This window comes from Sitophilus oryzae, unplaced genomic scaffold, assembly GCF_002938485.1.
Source record: "Sitophilus oryzae breed Bouriz unplaced genomic scaffold, Soryzae_2.0 scaffold_1420_pilon_pilon, whole genome shotgun sequence".
In the NCBI taxonomy this organism is placed as follows: Eukaryota; Metazoa; Arthropoda; class Insecta; order Coleoptera; family Curculionidae; genus Sitophilus; species Sitophilus oryzae.
The window spans coordinates 705655-725020 of record NW_022146083.1 but is presented as its reverse complement, the minus strand read 5'-3'; the positions used below and the strand labels follow the sequence as shown (position 1 = coordinate 725020).

The following is a 19366-nucleotide window of genomic DNA, read 5'->3' as shown; positions in this document are numbered from 1 at the left end:
TCAACAAAACATAATAAACATAACAAAACCTATAATAAACATATCATAAAGTATATCATTATTGCAAGTGTAACATAAGAATGTGCCAGTTTGAAGACTTAAGAAATATAAAATGAGCTACATAAAATAATTCATAATAGAACATTTTTGAAGTCTTATGGTATCTTTAATACTTGATCCCATGTAATTTGAACGTCCTGTATACAACTACCAGCAATTTGTTATTCCTTATACATGTTCAGTGTTAAAGTCACATAAGAATATGCAGCCTTCATGATCTAAAAGCAAAAATTGCCTTTTTAAAAATCAGAATTTTGAATTTTATGAAATATTTATACAATATGATCGAAAAAATACGATATAAACACACCGGAAAAATCTAGGGATATAATTTTATTAAAATTAAAAATAAATGTTTTGAATAAACAACCACATATTTCAAGGACGATTCTTTCTACTTCGATTGAAACGAAGTAGTCACAGTTGTTATTTCTAAATTTCGCATATTTGCAGAAGTTTTTGTGCATTTTTTGTCAAATGTATAAAAAGCACCTAGCATCAATATTGTTCGAATTTAACCTGTACTGGCTATGTTTTTATGATAACTGGTCAGAGTTCATTGAAATAACTTAGTTTAGTATTAAACAACCTTATGGAGCGTAGACTTCTTAACAGAGACGAAATGCTAAGGGCCGTGGGTATGCTCGAAGCTTGAATGCGTCAAATCGATGTAGCTAGGGCATTGAATACAACGCAAAGTGTAATATCTCGATTAAGTGCACGTTACCGTGAAAGTGGTGATGTTGCTGAAAGGCACATGGGACGACATCGCATTACTACCCCTAAGCAAGATCATTTTTTAAATTTAAATGCTCGACGCCGACCCACTCTTACAGCACCAAAGCTTAGTTTAGTTCTCCAGGAAACACATAATGTAACCGTTAGTCCTGACACTGTTCGCAATAGATTAAAGCTGGATTTATAAACTCGGAAGTTGGCGTTCAGTCGAAGTTCAGTTGCAGTAGGATGTTCGCGGCAGTTGAGGTTCAATATTTTTGCATTTATAAACTGTCAGTTTCGGTTGTAGGTTAGGTTTGAAATTGTAAAAATTTTGAACGTTTTTCTTTCGATTTAAAAATACTTCTGGTATTTGTCAAAGTTCAAACACAGTAATCCACGATTACGCAAAATATAAACATCACATTAACAGAAATAATGAAACAACAATAACGGTCATTTTCCAATGCATCGGCGTACTGTGCTTCACGTGATCGACAGGCGCTTATTCATTGGCTATCGCCGAACGTCGCCAGCGGTCGCCAACTGCCCGCAACTGCCGACATAAACATTGACCATCTTTGAACTCCGCTGAACGTAAAACGAACTGCCAACTTTTCGACCAACTGACTTTATAAATGCGCGCGTTCATTTCATAGCGTTGAACATTTTGAACGGCAACTGAACCTCAACTGAACCAAGTTTCTAGATTTATGTGTGAACTTAATTCTTTCTGTATAGATTCTTTCCATTCATCTTGTAGATTGGCTTCTTGAAACGTTCTTGGTTCTGTACTTGTTGCTGTAAGCAAACAGTAAGCAACATGCATGTCATAATCTGTCAAATAGCCTGGTCTTTTTGTTGTTCTTCCAGTTCTGGTAGTTGTTGTTTCTGGCACTTCTATTTCATTGTTAGGTTCATTTCCTGAATCTTGAAATTCATCTCCTGAACTGTTTGATAAAGTCTCATTTGGGTCAATGTTCTGGTCATTTTCTTGTAAATTTTCATTTTCTTTATCTTGTTCTGAAAAACTAATAGTTTTCTGGTTTGTTTCTTGCTTTTTATTATTATTTCTTTCTTTAAATTCCATTACTGATTCATCAAATCTAACATCTCTGGATTTTATTAGTCTCTGTTCATCTGGTGACCATAAATTGTATCCACCACCGCAATAGCCTACCATTACCACTGTCTTTGCTCTAGGATCCAGTTTGTTACCTTTTGGTAATTTGGTATACCAGGATCTGCACCCAAAAACTCTGAGTTTGCTTAGATCATTCCTATTATTCCAGATTTGAGAAGGTGTCATTCCTCTTTGTAATGCTTTTGTAGGGAGTCTGTTTAGCTCATAAACAGAGCATTTTAGAGCTTCACACCAGAGTGTTTTAGGTATTGCTGATTCTATGATTTTTGTTCTAATCTTGTCTAATAAAGTCCGATTCATTCGTTCAGCTGTTCCATTTTCTTGTGGTGTATGGGGCATAGTATATTCCAAAGCTATTCCTTTGTTCATGCAAAATACCTTAAAAGTATTCGATACAAATTCACCTCCATTATCTGCTCTTATAGCTTTAACTTTTACTTCTTTTTGTGTCTCAACTTCCTCAATAAAGTTTTTAATGTTCTGTTCAGCTTCATTCTTAGTCTTCAGTGTCTTTACTATGGTAAAATGTGAGTAATCATCAATGATTGTCTGAAAATATCTGGAACCATCATATGCAGTTGGATTAAAAGGACCACATATGTCTGTATGGATTAGTTCTCCTATTTTTGTTGTCCTTTTTACACTGTTTTTAAAAGAACACCTTACCCCTTTTGCTTCCATACATGTAGAGCATATTTTCTTTTCAGTTGGTAACCCAAGCTGTATTAACGCATCATTTCCTGGATGTCCAAGACGTCTATGCCACAATCCTTGCTCTTGTACTGTGACATTACACTGTTCTTGATCTTTTACCTCATCTAATTGTAGCAGGTACAACCCATTCTTCATTTCACATTTCAAAGAAAAACTTTCTCCTTTTATTGTTGTTTTATCTCTTTCTACTACTATAGTGTACCCTTTTGATGTCAATTTTGACGCTGATAATAAATTATGTTTTAAGTTTTTAACAATTAATGCTTCAATCGATATTTTCTGCCTTTGACATTGTGTCTTCAATGTTCCAATTTTGTTCGCTTGCAACTTTTCACCATTTGCAATATGTATTATTACTGGTCTATCTAGTTTTCTGATATTTACCATATATTTCTCGAGTTCTTCCTTTAAAAAGTGGTTACTAGCACCGGAATCAAGAACCATTGTTATTTTACCATCTGTTTCTAAACATAGGTTTGCTGCATAAAGTTGTACTTCACCTTCTGTTTCCTCTGTCATATGTGCTTGCCTGTCTTCTCTCTCATTTTGCCTGTAGTTGCGACCACCACCTCTATATGATCTTCCACTTCTCGCTCTTCTATTATATCCTCTAATATAAACACCTCTACCACGCCATGATTCACCTCTGTCTTTATTTTTAGGACATGATGATTGCCAATGTGATTGGCTTCCACATCTGAAGCAACCTGCTGAGGCTTTAAAACTACTTAAATCTTCAGATTTCGCTTTTATTTTCAGTTCTTCATCTAAAAGTCGTGACTTAACAAAATCAAACTTTACATTTTCTATAGTTTCTAAAGCTGTAACTACTGAGTTATACCTTTCAGGCAAAGATAATAGTAAATGGCATACCTTGTCGCTGTCATTCAATACTGTCTTGTGTTCTTTAAGGTCCCGTACAATGGTGTCAAATTTTAAAAATAAATCTTCCATGTTTTCACACTGTTCATTTTTCAGATTAATTAATCTGCGCCAAACTGCTAATTTAGTCAAAGAAGTTGTTCTTGTAAACACACTCTTCAAAGCTTCAATCTGTGTCTTTGCAGTCTCGCAATCTTTCACAATATCAAGGTGTTTATCTGATAACCCTGTGACAATAATTGCCTGTGCTTTGGCATCTTCCTTTTGAAAATTAGCCTTTACTGTAGCTGATTCTGTCGTTTCAGGTGGGTCATTCTCAAGTGCTTCTACACATCCTTCTTTTCTACATATCATCTTTATTCTAAACAACCAGTTGTTAAAATTATTGGCTTCTAAAATCGGTACAGCTAGTGAGCCCATTTTACTGTCAGTTGACCTTAACTTGAACTTCAATTTTCTTTAGCTGACTGCAGCGGAACTTTTTCTTACTTTTTCCAACTATTTATCTTAAACATCTGGGCCCATAACCTGTTGAGGTTTGTGGGATCTTTTGTGGAAAATAGACGCTATAGTTTAGGAAAAACTTTATATTGATCAACTTGACAGAAAAACCTTTTACATTATAAATGCGCATAATTTTCTAAACAAGACTTAATTATTCTCATAACCTCTAAATTATATATCAGCTGATTAGCCACAGAATACATATAGTATAGAGTAATAATAACATAGAGTATCATTCTTATCAGTTCTCTCCACGGATGACTTACGCTTTGGAATTCATCCGGATTCGAGAAGGCTTAGGGTATGGAGAGAATCCGGAAATCTTATTCGGTTTGATCATGTTCAGGAAGTGCACCCTTATCAAGGTGGAACAATTATGGTCTGGGGAGGAGTCCAGTTAGGCCGAAAACCCAATCTCGTTTTTCTTGAAAGGTTTCTAACAGGAATCACATACCGTGATTTAATTCTTGAGCCTGTCGTGTTACCATATGCCAATGATTTTGGGAGAAACTTCATTCTCATGCATGACAATGCATAGCCTCATACAGCCAGAGTGGTAAGTGAGTTTATCAATGCTCATCAATTAAACATCTTACCCTGACCGGCACAATCTACTGACCTCAACCCCATCGAGCACGTATGGGACGCGGTACAAAGAAGAATTTTGAATGGGTATGCCTCGTGAAACTTGTAGGGATCTGATTCGGGCCGTGAATGCAGCGTGGCAGGCTGTACCTCAAGAAGACAACCTGATCAGGAGCATGGAGAGACGATGTAGGGCTGTAATGAATAATAGAGGAGGCCATACCCTTTATTAAGTAAAAATGGTTTCATCTTTTTTTTTAATTCACAGTTTAGAATAAAAAAAAATTGTGTATTTATTTGAGTTCAATAAAAATCAAGGTAAATTTGAAAATTTCTGTAAATTTCGTTTTTTTTTCCAAAACGTCCTCTAAACCATTTGTTTATTTTAATTTTATTACAACAGAAATGCAAAAAATAAAATTACTGACGATGGCTTAATAAAATTGTAATATCCCTAGATTTTTTCGGTGTGTTTAATTTAATCCATTTTTAGCTACTATAAGTACAGTTTTAAATTCTAATTTTAAAATTTTAATTTTTCTTAAAGTTCTCGTATATGTTATGCATTTTTTTAATTATTTTAAAGAACAGTAACTAATAATAAAAAAATCCTATTACCGTTATTGCTGTATCAATGCTCATAGGGCCAAAAGGTCCTATTGTGATCACCAAAGGTCTTTGAGCTCTCATCATGATCAGAACCATAGATTCTTGTACAGATTTATTCATGTTGTACCAGCAACTTTTACTGATTGCATCCGAAATTCCTATACTCTAAAACAAAAATTTGTTATATAACTTTCTAAAAGAATATTTTAATTTAGACAGTTATTTATCTTAATTTTAATCTACTGAGGTGTTCATTGAGAAGACAGGGTTCTGTTAAAAACCCCGTGACAATCCCAAGATTGTACCTCACTTAAACCAAGGAAAATATTTGATTTTTCTCGGTTGTAAATTCTGAGATTTTTTTTTTCGTTTTTTACTCATTGCATACCTGTTCCTTAACTTCATTTGTAGACCAGCCAAGTACAAACATCTGCACGATGATAAATACTCCATAATATACTACGTATGAGGTATCAGCTGTAAAATTTTCCTGAAGAATAAAATCGATTGTTATAAAAGTTTTTGTAAACATTGTTCTTTATTACCGTTATCACTTTGATAATAACTGCAGCAATATTCAAAGCGTTCAGAAGGTTCTCTAGCAATAATATATGCTTTATAGATTCATTTACTTTGTGTCCTAGGCTAAAAACGGAAAAATATATATTAATACTATTATTATATCTCATAAAAATAGCCTTACATATTGTAAAGTCAGGCTCAGACGACTCATGTACTTGGCAAACACTTGGTATTGGCATATACTTGCGAAGTTTCTTTCCAAGTGTAGATTTGTCTATACTTGTCGAGACACTCAAACGAATACCAAAATAATTTTACCTGTTATTGACACTATACTGTTTAATTATCCAAGGATTATAAAGTTCTTCTAAACAGGTCGTGTGAGCGCCAAGCTTGACAGAGCTATACAGAGTTGTTCACCACATACCACACGGAGTATTGTAGCTAAACGATTAGATTTTTACAAATTGTAAGTTTTGGGTTCGTTGCAGGACTATTAGAGCTACAATTTAAAAATATTTTTAGATACAGAGTGTCCCAAATAATTAAAAAATACCAAAGTTGTATTTTTTTAAATGGAATGCCCTGTATATTATTACATTTTTAGTTTCTACGATTAAAATAAAGGTAAATTTGATTAGGGTTTATCATACTTAAACCTTACCGTTTTTGAAATATTTTCAATTTTGTGAATATGCAGTCAAAATTTTAAGACTTCATTTCTCCAAGGGTATCAAAGTTTCTAATACTAAATATTTACTGAAGTCTATTTATTGATCAGTTATTGGGTTGCAATAATAAAAATAATACTACCTCATACAGAGTGTCTAAAAATGTATTTTATATTATTTCTAGCTTTAAACGCCAATAACTTGTTTAATTTAAATAGAACGCCCTGTATATTTTAGGAGAATCAGATGCACAATTTAATTTTCTATCAAATTGTATTACGCCACTTTTTACCTACCCCTTCAAGTTTTCGTATAAAATGCATTTTCTTATAATTTAGACCTCATTTATCAATATACCCATGGAATATTGACATTTTAGATTGTTTTTACAGCAACAAAGGTACAAATGTACAGGCTAGTAATATTAACTTTTTTAGCAAAATGATAATATTACTAGCCCATTTGTATGCAAAAATAAAACTATTTAAATCTTTATAAAAGAGTATACGATTAATTAAATATACCACCATTATTTCCGCCCAAATACTAATTAATTACATACTTAATTATGTTCGTTAATAGATTATTCTAAGTAAATGTGGATTTCAGAAATCAATATAATAATAAGTTATGAAAATGAATGTCTCTGTTGTTATAAATAAACATTTGTCAAAAAATGAAATGTCATTTTTAAGGTGTTACTTTTTACCACACTGTCTAAAACACATACAAAATTCTGTTTTTTAGTATTTGGAGTAATTATTATTAATCAACAGTCAATTAATGTAGTTTGAATACTGGAATCGTATTAATTGGTCCTCTTTACCAAATATTTAAACAGTTTCTTTTTAATTTTTAATGAAATAAACAAACTATATCGACAATATTAGTATCTGTACTCTTTAAAAATTTGGTACATCTTTAAAAATAATCTAAAATGTCAGTATTCCATGGGTCTTAATAAATGAGTTTTAAATTACAAGAAACTGCATTTTCTACGGAAACTTGAAGAGATAGGTAAAAAATGGTATAATAGAAGATGATAGACAATTAAATTGTGCATCTGATTCTCATAACATATACAGGGTATTCCATTTAAATTAAACAAGTTATTGCCGTTTAAAGATATTAATTATTTAACTCTGTATAAGGTAGTATAATTTTTATTATTGCAGCACAATAACTGATCAATAAATAAACTTCAGTAAATATTTAGTATTAAAAACTTTGATACCCTGGGAGAAATGAAGCCTTAAAATATTGACTGCAACTTCACAAAATTGAAAATATTTCAAAAACGGTAAGGTTTAAGTGTAATAAACCTTTATCAAATTTATCTTTATTTTAATCGCAGAAACTAAAAATGTAAAAATATACAGGGTGTTCAATTTAAGAAAATACAACTTTGAAATTTTTTATTTATTTGGGACACTCTGTATCTTGTAAAAATATTTTTAAATTGTAGCTCTAATAGTCCTTCAACGAACCCAAAACTTACAATTTGTAAAAATTTAATCGTTTAGCTACAATACTCCGTGTCGTATGTGGTGAACAACCCTGTATAAAAAGTTGGTATACTTGCCAAATACGCAAATATTGGTGTAGGTACTTGACAAGTACACGAGTAGTCTGTGCCCGGCACAACACAACAAGTACAAAGTGAAACAAACCAAGACTGGGCACTGCAAGAACAACACCAAGAGTGTCTTGTTCTTGATCTTGTCTCTATTTCTATTCATACTTACAATAAAAAATGACTACAAATCATGATTAAAATAAATAGGTAATATATTTAAGCATGTACCTAATCAAATACTCATGTTGTTGTACAATTCCTTTTATATCTACTTGTTCCCGCTTATCTATTCCAATTTTTTCAATATTAATTTGAAGTATCCGAAAATGCGTGTGAACAAAACTGATCAGAGTGACCATGGTAATTTTTACCGTAATTAACAGGGCGCTAACGAGGCAGCACTGAAAGATCTGAAAGCCCCAACTGAAAACTAGATGTTTAGATTGGTCAAAAGGCAGCCACAAGCGTATGATAAAATCGTCAGTTGGAATTTGTTTCGTAGCTATCTGAACTTGCTTTAACACCAAAGCAAAAATAACAGCGCACACAGCTGAAACAGAAGAAAATAAGCAATACATCTTGCATATATATGCTTGCTGTTTATAGTGGTTCTTGATTTCTTCGTTTTCGCATTGCCAAACGTCTTCTTCCATTTTTTTCACCAGTGTGAATAGATCAGGAATGTTTTTCTTGTGAAATATCAGTGATTTAATAATAAGGTCTCCTGTGGTGATCATGTATGCTACGGCGATACTGATTTTCGCCACGGAATCTGTTCTGAATATCTCTATCGCCTTAATGATCAAACACAGAAGGTAAATGAAGAAATAGCTGGGTAATATTTTTTTGTATGCTTGGTAAAATGTATAATAAGGTGGCAAAGATGATGACGCTTTTAGCTCAAACTTCCAGAAACCCATAGCTACCATGTGCCATTTGGTTACTTTAACAAACTGTTTATTGTCGTTCATTTTAATTTACTAGCGTATTTTCGTAATCCTATTCAAGGACTTATTTGTGATTAACAACAGCTTTCTGAAGCTACCTTTTGTTTACTATAAAAATTAAAATAAAGATCAAACTATTTTATTAGTGTATAATTAAAAATATTTTTTAAATGGCATTTTTTCGGTTGTATATAATTAAAAATTGAAATATTAATTACACAGATGAATAAAAAATATTTAAAAAGACCAGGATAATTACAGGCTAATATTGAAATACGTACGTTTTATTTTTAATTGAAATTAAACTTAAATAAAATAATATTTAATAATTTTTTCCATAGCAACTGTTAAAATTGCCTTATATCTATCAAAAATAGTAGATAAAATAGTACTTTAACCGCAAGGGTAGATTAAATGATACTTTAACAGCGAGGATAGGTTAAAAACTTTATTTCTTCTCGCACGTTTTTTAATTGCTTTGATTTTTGAAAATTTTTGTACTCTTTTTCATAAGTTATTCGGGATTTAAATGGAAGTAGGTAGGATATGGCGTTTGTCGCCTCAGCCTGAATATCTGTTGGTAATTATTTACTTATCGTCTTGTATAAAAAATAACTAATATTTTATTATCGTAAAGGATATTTTTGGCTAGATTATATTGAACTAGTTGAAATGTTGAAACCTGAAGAATTGCGTCGATATATACTGACTGACAATTATATCAAATAATTTTCGAAACAATTTTGTTTTTCATACAGGGTGCTTCAAAAAACATGTGCCATCTCTCGTGGGAAGATTCCTCACGTAAAATGAAGATTTATTTTTCATATCAAGATAGGTCCGATTCTGCTTTGTTTCGTTGCTACAGGGGGTTATAGTCTTAATATTTTTTCAATTTATTATAATTTTCTTTCAAGTACTTTTAGCGATTCGAATGAAGTTTTGAGGGTATAAAGTTTTACCCTAATGCTAAAAGAACGAGAGTTCAAAGACTACATCTGGCTAGATAGGGAGTAATGGCGAAGAAAGGAATAGACAAAGAAGAAGGAAGAAACTATAAAATAAGCTGTACACAAACGTATACATAATAGAACATTTTTCATGTCTTGTGGATTTAACTTTAACAAGTCTTTAATACTTGATAAATCTAGCAAATTTGTGTTTTGATCCATTATATTTGCAAATCCTATAATAAATATAGAAGTATATCATTATTACAATAGTACCATAAGAATGTGCCACTTTCAAGACCTAAGAAATATAAAATAAGCGACATAAACGTATTCATAATAGAACGTTTTTGAAGTCTTGTGGTATCTTTAATATTTGATTAATCTAGTGCTTTTGTGTTTTGATCCCATGTAATTCGAACATCCTGTATACAACTACCAGCAATTTCTTATTTCTTGTACATGTTCAGTGTTAATGTCACATAAGAATATGCAGCCTTCATTATCTAAAAACAAAAATTGACTTTTTTAATATCAAATTTTTTTGAATGTTATGAAATATTTATATAATTTAATACATTTTTGGTTACTGTAACCGCTTTGGACCCGAAAAAATTATAATATATGCTTAATTATTCTAAGGAACATAAAATTAATTTTTAAGCAAAATTTCCTATTACTGTTATTGCTGTATCTATGGTCATAGGACCAAAAGGTCCTATTGTGATCACCAAAGGTCTTTGAGCTCTGATCATGATCAAAACCATCGAATCTTGTACAGATTTACTCATATTGTACCAGCAACTCTTACTGATTGCATCTGAAATTCCTATACTCTAAAACAAAAATTTGTGTAAATCACAGAACAGTCTAAAATAATATTTTAACTCATTATATACCTGTTCCTTAACTTCGTTCGTCGACCAACCAAGTACAAACATCTGCACGATAATAAATACCCCATAATATATTAGGTATGAGGTTTCAATTGTGAAATCTTCCTGAAAAGTAGAGTCAAGTGTTATAAGAGTTTTTGTAAAAATTACTCTTGATTACCGTTATCACTTTGATGGTAATGGCCGCAATATTGAAAGCATTCAGAAGGTTCTCTAACAATAATATATGCTTGATAGACTCATTTACCTTGTTTCCTAGACTAAAAACGGGGAAAAGATATGTTACAATTATTATACAGGGTGGCGCACCTCATTTGCCTCGGTGGATTATACGAAAACGGAAAGACGTAGAAACAAAAATTTTTATTGGTATATTATATCGGGAAGCAATGTGCATAATTTAAAAATGTTTTGAAATATACAGGATGTTTCATTCTTGGATTCTTGTACCTAAAAAAGCATTTATTTTTAGGGTTTAATATGTTTAAAAACTTTGGTTTCTGAGATATTTAATTATGCATGCTATAATAGAAGAGACAACCCTATACACCCTGTACATTACTTTTCAGGATTAATTATTGTGCTGAGTTTAAAGGTAGAGAATTAAACTTTACTGAAAAATGTTACTGCTTCCTTAAATTTATACAGGAGTACCAAAAATTGCTGATTTATGTTAAATATTTATTTTGCATAAAGACTTTGTTATTTTAAATGCAACACCCTCTATTTTTTAAATAAATAGAAGCAGATTTAAATACTCTTTCAAACTATATTAGGGTATCCTATACCTATCTGTCTTAGATTTTGCTGGTGTCGCCATGGCAATTTTCTAGTGACAGTTTGAACTATAGGTATATTCTTTGAGTTTGAAGCTATTTTCAAAATAGACGCTAGTTTTTGGATTTTATTTAAATTTATAACAGTTTACTTTTATTTATTAAATTATTTAATTTACCTACAATAGTTTAATAAGTACCTAAGTATTTATGATTTTATCAATAAAAATGAAACAGTATCTGCTGGTGGAAGAAAATTGTTTGTTTGGATGTCATCACTATTGCTATTCCTACTTAAGATAAGAAAATACCATAAAGCATGACCAAAATAAATAGAGAATTTATTTAGTAAGCACACAATATCAAAATAATATGTAAGTCTGTACCTAATCAAATACTCGTGTTGTTGTACAATTCCTTTAATATCTACTTGTTTCTGCTTATCGGTTCCAACTTTTTCAATATTAATCTGAAGTATCCGAAAATGCGTGTGAACAAAACTGATCAAGGTGATCATGGTGATGTTTACCGTAATCAACATGAAGCTACTAAGGCAACACTGAAAGATCTGAAAGCCCCAGCTTAAAACCAGATGTTTGGATTGGTCAAAAGGCAACCACAAGCTAATGACAAAATCATCTTTCGGAATTTGTTTCGCAGCTATCTGAATTTGCTTGACCACCAAAGCAAAAATAACAGCGCAGATAATTGAAACAGAGGAAAATGAACAATACAACTTGCATATATATTCTTGCTGTTTATAGTAGTTCTTGATTTCTTCGTTTTCGCATCGCCAAACATCGTCTTCCATTTTTTTCACCAGTGTGAATAGATCAGGAATTTTTTTCTTGTGAAATATCAAAGATTTAATAAGAAGGTCTGCCGTGATGATTATGTAGGACACGGTGATACTGATCTTCGCCACGGAATCTGTTCTGAATATCTCTATGGCCTTGATGATCAAACACAGAAAGTAAATGAAGAAATAGCTGGGTACTATTTTTTTGTATGCTTGGTAAAATGTATAATAAGGTGGCAAAGATGATGGGGTTTTTTGGTTTGGCTCAAACTTCCAGAAACCCATAGCTACCATGTGCCATTTGGTTACTTTAACAAACTGTTCATTGTCGTTCTTCATGATTTAAGGACTTATTTGTAATGAATAACAACGACTTTTTGAAGCTGCCTTTTATTTGCTGCAAGAATTGACATCAAGATCAAACCATTTATTAGTGTATAATTAAAAATATTTTTAAATGGCATTTTTTCAGTAGTATAATTAAAAATTGAAATATTAATTACAAAGAAGAATAAAAAATATTAAAAATTACCTGGATAATTAGAAGCTAATACTTAAATATGTAGGTTATATTTTGAATTGAAATAAAACATATTTAATAATAAAATTATTGTCGTAAACCGTATTTTTTACTAGATTTTATCGAACTAGTTAAAAAATGACGAATTTCTTCGACATAATATAATTATTGACAATACATTTTTATTTATTTTTTACATAATATGCCAATAGTGATTAAACAATATAAAAATAGTAATTTTGGCGAGATCAAGCTGTAGACGTCATTACTTGGCCCGTACTTTTCTTTATTTTTTAATGGTTTTATGTTAATTTTAAGTTAATGACATCTAGAGATTGGCCTCGACAAAATTATCATCGATTATCATTCCCCAGCCGTCTTTGACGCCTTTTTTTTTGACGTACGGTATTATAAAAGTGAGGTTGTGAAAATAAATAGCCCTCAATAATTTTTAATTATACATATGTATTGTTGAAGTGTCTCTATTAGATATAATATTATGCCATAAACACAGATATAACTAAAGAATGTGCCACTACTACTGCTTTGATGTAAAAATAGTTAAGTAGGTACTGGAATAAGTTGTGATATAACTGTGAGCAAAGTTTTATTTATTATATATGTTCATTGTAAGTGTCACATAAGAATATGCCGCTTTCATGATCTAAAACAAAAAAGTACCTATATAAAAAAATATATAAATTATGTATAACTGGTGCGTCTCAAAAGTGGCTCACCTCTATAACTTTTTTATTTTTTCAGTTAAAAAAACAAAATTTGGTATGTTAGTATATGACATAAATTAGGATTGATTGACGTATTCAATTGTTTTTGGTCACTTCCTGTTTCACCGGAAATGACAACAAATTTTGATTTCTAAATGGCACCCTCTGTATATTTTTACTTTATTCGATAGAAAAATGACACTCTGAACAGAATGACTTTTGTCATTTTCGCTTAAAAAACGTATTTTAAATTTCAATCTAGAGTGCCATGGCTGTGTTAAAAACACTAATTTTTAATCAAGGAGCCTTGGAAAAATATATTTGATCGTCTAAAGTTTTTGCGTGTCTTGTCATGGCTGGTTAAAAGATGCCTAAATCATATTTTTAATCATATCTCAAATTTTTCAAATGGAACAAGGGTGACTCAATTCGAGTCAAATTGTCGTTATGAACCGCATGTTACAATTTCAAATAAACCATATGCGAAAATGTCAAAAGTTGACATACGATATGTCATTCTATTCAGAGTGTCATTTTCTATCGAATAAATAAAAAAGAATACCGAGGGTGTCATTTAAAAATCAAAAGTTGTAGCCATTTCCGGTGAAACAGGAAGTGACCAAAAACAATTGAATACGTCAATCAATCCTAATTTAAGTTATATATTAACAACAGCGCTAGAGATAGTTTATAAAAAAAAATACTACCGTTATTGCAGTATCTATACTCATAGGTCCAAAAGGTCCTATTGTTATCGTTAACGGTCTTTGAGCTCTCATCATCATCAAAATCATCGATTCTTGCACAGATTTATCCGTATTATACCAGCAACTTTTGCTGATCGCGTCTGATATTCCTATACTCTAAAACAAGATCTTGGTCATTCGAAAATTTCTAAAATAAAATGAGTTTTATATACCTGTTGCTTAACTTCATTTGTAGACCAGCCGAGGATAAACATCTGCATTGTGATAAACATTCCGTAAAATGCCAGATATGAAGATTCAGCTGAGAAATCCTCCTAAAATTATAAAGAATGTTTAAAGGAGTTGTTGGACAGTATTATTGTTGATTACCGTTATAACTTTGATAATAATGGCAGCAATATTCAAAGCATTGAGAAGGTTTTCCAGCAATAATATGTGCTTGATAGACTCGTTCACATTCTTACCTAGACTAAAACATCTTAAAATAATGCATTTAATACAATTGTTAGTTATAAAGGCAAATAAATCTATTCTGTGTTCTGTAGTAGGTATAATCTAATATGTAAAATTCTTATGTCAGAGTTCTAGTTACCATTACTCCTTCGAAACGGCTTGACCAATTTTAATGAAATTTTATATGAATATTCAGTAAGTCTGAGAATAGGTTGTTTTCTATTTTTATACCCCTAAGTGATAAGGGCGGTCCACCTCAATTTTTTAATTTTTTTGAACAAATTTTTTTTTTATTATTTTATTACAGTTTATATATGTCACTATAAATGTTCGAAATGCGGTAAAACCTAGGATTTACAAAGCAAGTGGTACTAAGAACCAACCAACCCCACCAAATAACCACCTAACCAATGCATTAACACCCCCCAAATAACCAGATTAACCAATGCATTAACACCCTTCAAATAACCAGACTAACCAATGCATTAACACCCTACAAATATAACCAGGCTAACCTAATAAGTTAATTCTTTTGGTAAATCCTAGGTTTAGCGCGCTTATCCTAAGTTTTATCGCATTTCGGACACTTACAGTAGCATATGCATAAAACACTAAATTTACACTTCTACCATCAACCCCTATTTTTTAACAGCGACATTAGTAATTCAATAATTTTCAGCTCCCTGAATCAAAAAGACTGTCGTCCCATAAAAACACATACAACGCTAAATTTTCACCCATTTACCATCAACCCCTATTTCTTAATAGCGATATTAGTAATTTAATAATTTGCAACTCCCTATATAAAAATAAGTGGTGTCCCATAAAAACACATACAACCCTAAATGTCCACCCTTTTACCATCAACCCCTATTTTTTAATAGCAATATTAGTAATTTAATAATTTACAACCCCCTGAATAATAATAAGTGGTGTCTTATTAAAAAAAACACATACAACCCTAAATTTTCACCCTTTTACCACCAACCCGTTTGCAACCCCCTGAATAAAAATAAGTGGTGTTCCATAAAAAAAACACATACAACCCTATATTTTCACCCTTTTACCACCAACCCATATTTTTTAATAGCGATATTAGTAATTTAATAATTTGCAACCCTCTGAATAAAAATAAGTGGTGTCCCATAAAAATACATACATCCCTAAATGTTCCCCTTTTACCATCAACCCCTATTTTTTAATAGCGATATTAGTAATTTAATAATTTGCAACCCCCTGAATAAAAATAAGTGGTGTCCCATAAAAAAAACACATACAACCCTAAATTTTCACCGTTTTACCACCAACCCATATTTTTTAATAGTGATATTAGTAATTTAATAATTTGCAACCCCTTTAATAAAAATAAGTGGTGTCCTATAAGAACACATACAACCCTAAATTTTCACCCTTTTACCATCAACCCCTATTTTTTAATAGCGATATTAGTAATTTAATAATTTGCAACCCCCTGAATAAAAATGGCTGAAAAAAACACATAGAACCCTATATTTTCACCCTTCTACCATCAACCCCTATTTTTTAATAGCGATATTAGTAATTCAATAATTTTCAATTTTTTTTTTCATAAAAAATATTTATATGGCAAAACAACGTTTACCGGTTCAGCTAGTAATAATATAATACCTAATCAAATATTCGTGTTGTTGTACAATGCTTTTTAAATCAACATGTTCATCTGTTATCGTCCCAATTTTTTCAATGTCAATTTGAAGGATCCGAAAATGGGTGTGGACAAATCTGATCAACGTAATAATGGTTATTTTTACTGTAATCAGTAAAGTTCCGTTAAAAAAGCAAATAAAAATCTGAATGCCCCAACTTAAAACGATATGTTTGCTTTGATCAAAGGGCATCCAAACGTTTAAGATAAATTCAGTGGACGGTATTTCCTTTTTGGCTATCCGAACAATATTGACAGCCAGAGCAAATATTACAGCACAAGTAGCTGGCACAGAAGAAAACAAGCAATACAAATTGCAAATTTTCGCTTGCTGTTTATAGTGGTTCTTGATTTCGACGTTTTCACATTGCCAAACGTCTTGTTCCATTTTCTTCACCAATGTGAACAAATCCGGAATTTTTTTCCTGTGAAATATGATTGCTTTCACGAGAAGATCTCCTGTGGTGATCAAGTACGCTATTGTGATACTGATTTTTGTTACGTCATCGGAATCATTCTTGATTATTTCTATGGCTTTAACGATCAGGCACAAAACGTAGACAGAAAAGCAAGTAGGCATTGCCTTTCTGTATATTTCGTAAAACGTGTAATAACGCGATGAAACTTTCGGTTCAAACTTCCAGAAACCCATCGCAACCATGTACCATTTTGTTACTCTCACAAACTGTTCGTTGTTCATCGTAATTAAAGACCGTAATATTTCAGAAAAATAAACTTTTTTTACGACCAACAACTACCACAAGTTCTGATGAAACTCTTCATTTATTACAAAAAAATTGAAACATACAGAATTTTTTTTATTAAATTATTTAAAATGTTTTCCCGTTGTTCTTTCTACTAACCTTTAATTAAAAAAGTATGTTTCTATGCATCATAGTATGTTTCTATGATTACTTGGGATGGATAATTAAAGGAAGTTTTGAAATATATACGTTATGGGTTTTAATTGAAACTAAAGAATGTGCTGTAATTGTTATTTTTAAATTGATAACACTTCTAGTTAACCTAATGTTTTTTATATATTAAATAAAATTGTAGATGTAGATTGTAGAGGTAGTTAGCTATTGTGTCCCCTTTTTTGAGTTATAACTCATCATACAGTCTCAGTTGTGTTCTGGTGTTTCCCCATTTTCCCCAAGAATCTGCATTCGCCTTTGACTCTTAGCTTCACTCTACTGAAGTGTTCATTGAGGAAATAGTGTCCTGTTAAAAACCCCGTGACAATCCGAAGATTGTTCTTACTTAAAACAAGGAAATTCTTTGATTTTGAGCCGAAATATTATGATATAATAAATAAATTTGTGTTTAAAAGCCATAGTTTTCTTTATACAACTTAATAAAAAATATACCTGTACTTTGAAAAGAAATATGGAACAAAACAGTCACATTTAGGAAACCCAATTTCTCCAAAGGTATCTACAACTTTAGAGAATATTTAGATTGGAAAAGCAAAAGTCTATAAGATAGGTGGCAATTACCTGAACCATCCAAAATTTGCAGATGACATTGTGCTAATTACAATCAATCTTGAAGAGTTACAAATACACAAAAAATAACTTAATACAGTCGGCAATGCACTAATTATAAAGATGAACCTACATAAACAGTGTTTTTCAAAAATATGTATTTTTAACAAATCGTTGCAACTTTTTTGCTATGGAAAATTTTGTATTTTTATAAAAGCATTTCCAAAGCACCTTTTTACGTAGAATTTAATGGTTTAAGTATAATTTTTTTAAAATTAATAATTTAAGAACTATCAACAGAAAATTTGATTTTTTATATGGGACACCCTATATATTTTTAATTAATTGAAAATAATTTATAATCACTTTTCCAAAAATATGCACACTTGGTATTTTGCTCGATTCCTCTTCGAGATAGTTTATAAAAATTCGCCCACTTTAAATAAGTAGGCTATGAACGGGGCGGCGCCGGCTGTAATGCAAAAAAATTCTAGCTGTGAGCATCAATTATAATGAAAATAATATTTGCAATGAGAGATGCAGAATTTTATAACAATTTAAACTATATTTAACCAACATCAACACATTTAAACTATATCTAATAACAATAAAAATAAATATCAAACCAAAAAGTGAGATTATGCGACAGGTGTTCGACTTCTTCGTGGAATTCATTAACACAGTAGGGGTGAAAGATACCCTCTCTTAACTTCTAAGTATTTCTAATTCTTGTCTAAATTATACGGACAATTTAAAAATAAGAACCTTTATTCTTCCGCAAAGATATTCATAGGATTAGATCCATAGGCACTAAGTCCGGTGGCTTCGACGGCCAACGGCTGGAATCTTGGTTAGCTAATCAATTATTCTTGAAATTGGCTGCAAAAATTTGCTGATAACTTCAGCGTCCTGAGGCGCTGCGCTGTCTCGTCTTACTGGAAAAATATGTTTTCGAGTTCTATTACGGGGCATATCTCATCAATAAGGGGTACAAAGCCTACTAGTTAAGTGGCGAACTTTAAAAAATTCTGTATTTCGAAGAAGATTATAACAAAATATCAAGTGTGCTATATTTTTGGAAAGGTAATTTTAAGTTCCTTTCAGTTAATTTAAAATATACAGGGTGTCCCAAATAAAAAATCAAAATTTCTGTTGATAACTTTTAAATTATTAATTTAAAAAAAAACTATACTTAAACCATTAAATTCTACGTAAAAAGGTGCTTTGGAAATGTTTTCATAGAAATACAAAATTTTCCCTGGCAAAAAATTACAACGATTTTTTGAAAATGCACATTTTTAAAAAACACCCCGTAACTCCGAAACGGTAACAGATATCGATGTGCGGTTTTCACCATCATGATTTTGATGAAAATTGAGCTCCAGACACCGATATTAGTTTTCGTCTATCTCCTATATATATATATATTTCGTATGGC

General features: G+C 31.3%; 3 protein-coding genes across 3 annotated transcripts in view; 1 reads left to right on the top strand and 2 right to left on the bottom strand.

Moving 5' to 3' along the window:
- The window catches only part of LOC115876215 (modular serine protease-like), a 49607-nt gene that overhangs the window by 12135 nt on the left and 18106 nt on the right, over nt 1–19366 (top strand). The gene's annotated exons all lie outside the window — the stretch shown is intronic.
- On the bottom strand, nt 76–5683 carry LOC115876207 (odorant receptor Or2-like). The gene is made up of 3 exons (XM_030891906.1): nt 5604–5683; nt 5225–5380; nt 76–278 (listed from the first exon to the last, which is right to left on the bottom strand). Exons 1-3 carry the CDS (start codon nt 5643–5645, stop codon nt 222–224), a joined length of 255 nt encoding a protein of 84 aa, XP_030747766.1. The 5' UTR covers nt 5646–5683; the 3' UTR covers nt 76–221.
- Nucleotides 3269–4144, bottom strand: LOC115876203. The gene is made up of 2 exons (XM_030891903.1): nt 3509–4144; nt 3269–3402 (listed from the first exon to the last, which is right to left on the bottom strand). The coding sequence occupies exons 1-2, from the start codon at nt 3935–3937 to the stop codon at nt 3391–3393; spliced, it is 441 nt and encodes a 146-aa protein (XP_030747763.1). The 5' UTR covers nt 3938–4144; the 3' UTR covers nt 3269–3390.